Here is a 9,145-nt window from a genome sequence, read left to right as displayed (position 1 = left end):
TGGCACCGGGCGCTGGCGCTCCACCACTGTCCTGAAATCATTAGTCTGCATTGCTTTAGAAAAACTGTCACATGACACTAAATAATAGATATCGGTAATTGGTATCGGTGAGTACTTGAGGAAAAGTATCGGTACTCGGTCTGGAAAAAATGGTATCGGTGCATCTCTAGCATATTATTTGATCATCCTGCCAATAGATCCATTCCCCCCGCTTCCTTATTAGGGTGACAACACTGTTCCTTGTGCAGTGAGGTCACATAGAAGCGTTGTCACCCTGTGGACAGGGCATTACATATGTAATTTTTTTGTATCTTGCCCTGAGTTACCCTTAATGTTGCCAGCACATCAAACTGAGGCCACCGTTAGAAATGTCAAAGTTTTATTGTTACATATTAAAAATACAAATAACTTTTAACATCTTTATGACAGCGTAACGCACATACGTGTCAGCACGGCGGGTGGTCCTCATTGCCTAGCTGCCACATATATGTGTGTGTTCTTGAGCCTGTGACAAGTAGCGCTCGGTCAACTGCCAATGATCGGGAGCCGGCAGGGCGGGCTCATGATTACATCATCACTGTGCAGCCAATCACAGCGCATGAATGAATGGGAGGCCCTCCTACCAGCCTCTGATGTCACAGCCCACTTAAAGGGCCGTCTCCCGGAGGGTTTAAGAACTGAGCACCTGTCCTTTTATGTTGCATTGGTGACCCCGGCGATGAGGCTACAGATGTACTAACCACATCCTGCCGGGAGCTACCGCCAGACGTCCCCGGTGACCTCAGCAAGCGCTCAGACAATCCTTCGGTATCCGTGTGCCTGTGAAACCACGCTTGCTGCGAGCAGGTTAGTCTTGCATCCTAAGTCCCAGGAGTTCCATTGTGCGCCGGAAGAAGGGCGGGGGCGGAGCCTGGAGACGTGTAGGGTACCGCCCCGGAGGATCTGATGGCATCGAGAGCTGGTGCAGGTGGAGGTGGAGAGGCATCCGGTGCATCTGCTGGGTGGTAAAATGCATCTTACGGAGAATCTTCTCTTCTACCCGCTGGACAAGGAGACAGAAACGCGTCAGTTTGTTGTCACCCGACAGTAAAAACTTTCCTCGCTTTGGATACGGCGGTAGATCGTCCAATCAGATTGCAGCATGAACGGTGAGGCCCAAGGGGGCGCCACACACGTCACAATCTGACCGTACAATCTATCGTCGGTTTACCAAACCCATGTAATACAAGGAACAACCGATCCGATCCATCTGTGTTCACACACGCAGATACAAGACACAGATGATAGGAATTGTACGACCTGCTACAGGATTTATATGTCTGTCCATCCACTCCTGCAACTTACACAGCTCTGCCACATAGCCCTGTCTGGTACAGCAGGGAGACCTGAATTTTCTCTGCTGCAGGTAACACATCTTCTGGTCTTCTCCCCCCCCCCCAGCCTGTGACTGGACAGCGAAAGGAGAAGCAGCACAGGGATGAGCTCATCTCTCTGTCACTCTGCTCTCTCCTCCTATCTGCATGCTCCTTGTAAGCACAGTGAAAGGAGACGCAGTGCAATGATCAGCTTATCTCTCTGCTCTCTCCTCCTCTCAGAATGCTCCTTGTTAGCACAGTGAACAGAAAAGTAGCACAGTGATGAGCTCATCTCTCTCGGTCACTCTGCTCTCTCCTCCTATCAGCATGAGAAACGGAGAGCGGTAGGTACCTTCTGTCCCAAGACATAATGCGCACTGGAAAGTGACGGGAACCAACCTGAGTCTGTGGAAGAGCCACATCGAAGGGAATGTAAATGTCGTGTCCAAAGGTCTTGGCTACCCGCGAGCTGTACGTGTGGTCCCCGAGTACCGGGCAGAACTTCAGGGTGCAGTGAACCAGCAGCTGGTCCCGAAAGACTGAAAAGAGAATGAGGAAAAGAGATGCCGATCAATGCCGATGTCACGTGGTCTGCACGATACTTCCTGCGGCGGGCTTCCCATTGGCCCCTCATCTGTGAAATGTGTGCCGGGACGGCCACTTGTGGTCTCCATTTCATTTACATCATTTCCTGCTGATCCCGCCCTGAAAGTTCTTGTTCACTCACTTCCTGTTAAAGGGTGACAACGCTGTCTCCCGAATGTGGTCCTGCGTTGTCACCCTTAAACAGGAAGTGACTGAACAGGAACCGTCATGGCCGGAATTAGTTGAATGAAAAAGGCTGAAAATGATATGAACATATCGGTGATTGGCTTCACATATACTATGGCAGAGGCAGGCAGGCTTGTTCTCCGGCTGCTGTGGAACTACAAGTCCCATGAGGCATTGCAAGACTCATGACAGCCAATGGCATGACTCCCAGAGGCGAAGGCATGATGGGATTTGTATTCTTACCACAGCTGGAGGTCCGCGATTCGCCTACCCCCTGCAACAGAACAATTTAAAGCAGGGGTAGGGAACTTAGGCACTCCAGCTGTTGTGGAACTACAAGTCCCATGAGGCATTGCAAGACTCTGACAGCCACAGGCGTGACTCTCAGAGACAGAGGCATGTTGGGATTTGTAGTTTCCACCACAGCAGGAGTGCCGAGGATGCCTAAGCCCGTACTCATTTCTGCTCACTCACCGGCCACATCACGCAGAGCAGCGCAGGGGATCCCGTACTCCGCGCCGGCCATTGTCAGCGATTTATAACACGCCGTGTACACTGTACCTGTCAGGGGCTGCAGCTGTAGCAGAGAACAGCCCTCGGCAGAGTCCAGGACCTCATAGACTGTGTGCGTCTCCTTCACCTCCCTCCTCTCCACACTTCCTTTGGAGGGATCCTTCACAGGGACGACCTGCACACAAAGCAGAACCGGCGTCTACACGGCACAGAGAGCAATCAACTTCAATTCCCAGCCTGCAACTGTCACAAACGCCACCACTGATTGAGCGTGGAGGAGGGGGGGGTCTACTGCAAGGCAAACTAAGGATTTGCCTAGGGCGGCACTTTCCAGGGGGACGGCAGAAAACGCTGCCCCAAACCACTGAGGCGGACAGGGCCGGGCTTGTCTTTGGGCACTTGTGGGCGGCACAGAATCAGGCAGCGGCGGCGGCTGCCTAAGGAGGCAAACTAGGCTGCTGCAAGGCCCTAAGAGCGGCTGCCCAATTAGAGAGCTGCCCGGGGGAGGGGAGGGCCCAGTGAGATGCGGCCCGGCTGGCTTTGTACAGGAGGTGGAGGAGAAGCAGCGGGTGGCTCGGGGCTGGCCATAGCATGTGATCTGATGGAGGGATGTCCCAGAAGCAGGGGGGTGTCCTATTGGTACTGATGGCACTTCGAGCTGCAGGCAAGAGGAGCAGCACATGTATGTAGGGAAAAGGACTCTGCACAGCCCACCATAGACCCCGCACAGCTCTCCTGAGACCCCACACAGCCCTCCTGAGACCCCACACAGGCCTTATATCTTGTATCTGTTCCTCCTTCAGAGCTCCTCTGACATTCCCCTCCGCTGGGTCCGGCACCCCCAATGCGATCGCCCTGAAACATAAGAGGCCGTTACATGTCTTCATAGGATTCCTATAGTGGTCACATGACCAGTCTTAGGGGAGTGTAGGACATCATACGTTCTGCCCCCTCCATGCCCAACTCACACCAGACCAGTCACCCTGCACAAGGAGAGAGAGCAGCAGTGACCGGTCTTTATAAAGCTACGATCTGCCTGTCCAAGATGGGCAGATCGTACGTTTTTTAAAGTACTTTACAATCATCGCAAGACTAAGGTCTTGCGATGGGTGTAAAGTGTATGGCCACCTTTACAGGAGAGGGCGGATACAAGACCAGTCACCCTGCACAAGGTGCACAAGGAGAGAGCAGAAGCGACTGGTCTTCATTACAGGAGGGGGGCGGAGATAAGACCAGTCACCCTGCACAAGGAGAGAGAGAAGCAGTGACCGGTCTTTATTACAGGAGGGGGCGGAGACAAGACCAGTCACCCTGCACAGGGAGAGAGCACAAGGAGAGAGAGAAGCAGTGACCGGTCTTTATTACAGGAGGGGGCGGAGACAAGACCAGTCACCCTGCACAAGGAGAGAGAGAAGCAGTGACCGGTCTTTATTACAGGAAGGGGCGGAGACAAGACCAGTCACCCTGCACAAGGAGAGAGAGCAGCAGGGAGCGGTCTATTACTCACACTGGATTCCTGCACAGATCTGGAAGAAATACACAAAGCTCACCGAGATTCAGGGAAGAAGTCACATGACTCCTGTATGAGGACAGTATTTCCTCCTCCCGGGGTGCAGATTTAAGTGAAGCGGTCGCTTTGCCCTTCTCGGGTTCATTTTTGGATCGGCTCAGCGTCACATGAACTGCTTGGACACAAACCTACCAGAACGTCGTAAACGGTTTCTTTGCCTTCCGGCTCAGGGAATAAAAATCTTCCAAGTGCTTCGTTGTCACATGACAGGTGGAGAGGAGGACGAGCCCGGAGCAATCCCTACAGGAAACACAGCAAGAGACAAATGTCAGCCAATGAGAACCTAAATCTGACCCGGAATCAGCCTCTTGAAGTCCCTGTACAGCAGTGCTCAGACTGGGGGGGGGGAGCCAGTGCTGCACTGCTCATGTGCTAACAAGTAATAAGACCGCCACACGGTCAGTGACAGCCGGGACCACCATTGGGCTCAGCTCCTGCTAACCAGCACTTCATTGGAGCACCGGCAGCAGGCACAATGTGTATTAATGCTTCTGCAAGTTTATATAGGAGAGGTGACCAGGACCATAGGAGGGCCGTAAGAGGGGTGGCCAGTGCCGTAAGAGGGGTGGCCAGGGACGTGGGAGGGGTGACCAGGGACGTGGGAGGGGTGACCAGGGACGTGGGAGGGGTGACCAGGGTCGGCTGTCACCATAAGTGGGCGCGCTGTGGTTGAACTTGTGCAGTATGTGTGTGAATGACGGTCTTCCTGCCTGGAGAGGAATGCTGGGACTGGACCGGGATCAGCCCTGGAACGTGAACAGGGTGAATCTGTGGTGGGCAAACTCCGGCCCTCCAGCTGAAGTGGATCTACAACTCCCATGATGCATTGCAAGAGCAGGCATGACTCCCAGAGGCAGATGCATGATGGCATTTGTAGTTTCCGCACAGCTGGAGGGCTACAATTTGCCCATCCCATGTCCATGTCACACATCGCGGACCGGCAGTGTTTCAGTGCAATATTACGCACATGCGCAGACACCCCCCTTGGGTCTACCAGGGCCCGTAGAACCTGGCAGAGACCAGCGGCATTTCCACGCATGCGCAGCCACGCTGCATATCTCTCTTCCAGGTCTATGGGACTTGGCAGGAACTTGCAATGCGCGGGATCTCATTTCAAAATGGCGGCCTGGGAGCAGATGGGTGAAAAGAGAACTTCGGCTGCAATGAAGTCTACCAAGGGCTCCATGGACTAGTACAGGGGTAGGCAACCTCAGCGCCGCAGCTGTGGTGATTCTAGAAATCCCATCATGCTCCTGCCTCTGGGAGTCATGCCTGTGGCTGTCAGGGTATTCCAGGACACATGGGACTTGTAGTTCCACAAAAGCTGGCGCGCCGAGGTTGCCCACCCCTGGTATGTTTTCCTCATATAGGGACAATTATTATTCTAATATTATTATAAAAGCCAAAAAGTCACAAAAACGTGACACCATCCACGGGTACATATTACCCCATACGTACTTTGGCGCAGTTTTCACGACGTGCAGTTCGGGTTTAATCTGCAGCAAGCGCTGAAGATCCGGCAATAGAGACACCAGAGAGACCTCGGCATCCCCTGCAGATAGAGAAACATTGTGCCTGTGTTACATCATCGCAATACAGGGCGGGATCTGATTGAGCAATACAGGGCGGGATCTGATTGAGCAATACAGGGCGGGATCTGATTGGGCAATACAGGGCGGGATCTGATTGGGCAATACAGACGCTCCTCTAACCAGGGGCGAACTATAGTCATGGCAGCCCAGGCGGCTGCTATGGGGCCCTGGGATGGGAGGGGGCCCCCATTAGGTTGCAAGAGTAGGACTGGTTGCAGTTGCCGACAACTCTAATCCCCCGCAAAGTCTACAGTGTAGAGACGACTTCAGATGCACGAGAGGAGTCGTTAGGATCTCGGCATCATTAGCAGAGCTCAGAGAAAGGTCATCGGGCCCCCCAATCACATTTTTGCTATGGCCCCCCTGTAATCTGAAGTTACGGCCCTGCCTCTAACCCTCACATAGACCACTGCATGTCTCCCTATGGGGAGATTTACCCTCACTTCCTGTCTTGGGGAAACCAAAGAAGAGGGGGTATCCTATGTTAGGCTGGCCATCTACAGATCGATTTTTGGGGTGTTTCCTGCTGAATCAGCCAAAATTCAGTCCATGGGCGGCCCTGCCGGCCCCACTCAGCTCGGCAAAGGGCAACTATGTCTAGTTCAGCCCCCGAGGCTGAACTAGACACATCTTATGGTGGATGGCCGGCTGTAGACCCGTCCCCATTGGAGGATCCTACCCCACTTATTCCAGTGACAACTGTAACATTTTGGGTTTCCAATCACCCTCTAAGTGTCAGGGGTCACCAGGACACATAGAGAGGGCGAACCTCCCCAGGGAGGGCAGAGACAGCAATAACAGCCCCCAGGGGCCCGAGCAATCCACACTCCTTCCAAAAACACAAATCATAGGCTGTGAATACACTGTAAAGAGAACCTGTCACCACACCATTCACTCCAACATTGGTCTCTTCATCAAAGGGCACCTTCATTTCTATAGGCTGGTGACAGGTTCTCTTTATAGATTGCACACACACCAGAGATCTCCATTCTAATTGTATACAATGTGTGTACCTGAAATCGGCAATCCTTGTGGTTTGTTGATGGCAACGAGCGGACCTAAAAAAACCAGAACGAGTCTGTAGTCAGTACACAGAAAATAGAAAGCGTAATGTCATCAGCCCACGCCTGGCACGTCAGCCCACGCCTGGCACATCTACCCACGCCTGGCACGTCAGCCCACGCCTGGCACATCTACCCACGCCTGGCACGTCAGCCTGCAAATGGCACATCAGCCAACAAATGGCACGTCGGCCTGAAAATGGCACGTCGGCCTGAAAATGGCACGTTTGCTTACGAATGGTACATCAGTCCACGCTTGGCATGTCTGCCCACGCATGGTACATCACCACACGCTTGGCACGTCTGCCCACGAATGGCACATCACCACACGCTTGGCACGTCTGCCCACGAATGGCACGTCTGCTTACGAATGGTACATCAGTCCACGCTTGGCACGTCAGCCCGCAAATGGCACTTCAGCCCGCAAATGGCACGTCAGCCCACGTTTTGCATGTCAGCCCACACTTGGCACATCTGCCCATGCCTGGCACGCCAGCCCGCGAATGGCACATCAGCCTAATGGCACTACCACCATGAATGGCACGTCAGCCCACGCCTGGTACGTCAGCCCCTGAATGGCACATTTGCCCATGCTTGCCATGTCAGCCCACGCTTAGCTCGTCAGCCCATGTTTGGCACATCAGCCCAAAGCATTGTTGCCAATTTGAGCTTGCACAGGCCAAACCCTGCCCCCCATCTCTCCCGCCGATGTCAGCGCTCCCACGCCTGGTAGCCCGCCATTGTCCTCTGTCTGCGGCTCGGTTTACCTTCCCTGTAGACGACGTTCTGGGTCAGATTCTCGCACAGCTCTTCCTTGCTCAGTTTACCGACGGTGACTACCCCGGGGTTCCTCAAGATGCTGCGCCGGTCTTCTTCTACTCGTCTCTGGTGAACCTTCTCCGTCTTATCATCACTTCCTTCCAGGTGCTGGTACCTAATACACGGGAAACACAACAATGATACATATATACATGTGACAGAACATGTGCGTCATGACAACCTATAGGAGGCAGGAAAAGGACTGTCATACACCAGCCATAGGCAGAGCACAACGTTCAGAGTCACCCGCTGATCATACATCATACAATCTGATCCTTTAGATCTACCAACAACTATGTACTTCAAGAGCCTGTCTGATTGCATACATGAAGTAGGTCCTCATATAACCTGCAGCTGACTGTACAGAGATTGCAGGGTCAGATTGTAACACGTATGATGAACAATGAAGGTGATGGGCACCGTCCTCCCGTGTCACCTTCACACCCGGGTAACCAGGTCAATGGATATGGACTCACCATGGCACTGAGTGCTTCCTCCTCGTAGAAGGGATCTGCAGCCAGGCAATGTGACGGATCAGCCCACACACGGGTAGACAGGTCCTCTTGGGGATCACCATCGTCCAGGGGAGAGCCATCTCTGTATATCAGTGTCACATGACCTCCCTCTGTCCATCAGATGTCAGCACAGCTCTGCACATGCCGTCTGCCCGGGAGCTGACATCTTCCCCTCCACTGAGCATGCCCACACTGCCCCCAGAGCATGCTGGGAAATGTAGTCTTCAGTGGCTGCACACCAGGAAGATCAGTTTAGTAGTTGTCATGCCGGTGTTGTGTCGAATTTCGTTTCGCGTCGAGATCTGATTTTTTAATAAAGTCCTGGACAGCTCAGACCAATGTTCCTACACTAGATCCTGCTGGGACTTATAGTTCTACAAAACTCTACAGGACAGGGAGTCCCCCCTCCCCCAGCTCATGTTTAAAAGTGACTTGTTACTGATTTTGGGGAGAGCCGCCCTCAGCAGGGCTGCATTCATTATTATACAATTGGGGCAGTTGCCAGGGGTCCGTCAGGTTATCAGGGGGCCCCCCACACACAGTCCATCAATGTAATTATTGCAGTGGGCCCCTTCCTCCCAAAATGACTAAAGAGACGGAGCTTAAAGTGTATGTTAACCCAAGTTCTCGTTCACACTTTGGAGTTGAGTGAACGCGCGCCAAAGCACATGCTTTGGAGTGCGTTCACAGAACATATTAAAGACGGCAATGCGTTAGCGTTGCAATTACTTGTTAATGGCACCCCAAACGCGGCCGGTAAAATGCGCATCCACACGCAGGCAAAAACATGCATCAAACGCGTGGGGGAAGTAAAACCTGGGACGCTCGCCGCTGAAAATGCTGCATGAGCTACTTTCCTGTGTTTGTCACGCATGTACAGCCCATGCTTGCAGTGCCATTGCATGATAATGGCGCTCCAACTGCGACCAAGCAAACGCACCTTTTTCCA

General features: G+C 53.1%; 1 protein-coding gene across 1 annotated transcript; it reads right to left on the bottom strand.

The window, feature by feature from the left end:
• Window positions 1-847: 847 nt before the first annotated feature.
• Window positions 848-8,258, bottom strand: RPUSD3 (RNA pseudouridylate synthase domain containing 3). The gene is made up of 9 exons (XM_018576089.1): window positions 8,158-8,258; window positions 7,630-7,796; window positions 6,815-6,859; window positions 5,668-5,761; window positions 4,342-4,449; window positions 3,410-3,494; window positions 2,688-2,814; window positions 1,755-1,894; window positions 848-1,042 (listed from the first exon to the last, which is right to left on the bottom strand). The coding sequence occupies exons 1-9, from the start codon at window positions 8,256-8,258 to the stop codon at window positions 848-850; spliced, it is 1,062 nt and encodes a 353-aa protein (XP_018431591.1).
• Between the last annotated feature and the right edge of the window lie 887 nt (window positions 8,259-9,145).

This window comes from Nanorana parkeri, unplaced genomic scaffold (assembly GCF_000935625.1).
Source record: "Nanorana parkeri isolate BGI_ZX_2015 unplaced genomic scaffold, ASM93562v1 scaffold56, whole genome shotgun sequence".
NCBI lineage: Eukaryota > Metazoa > Chordata > Amphibia > Anura > Dicroglossidae > Nanorana > Nanorana parkeri.
This window is presented reverse-complemented; position numbering and strand designations above follow the sequence as displayed.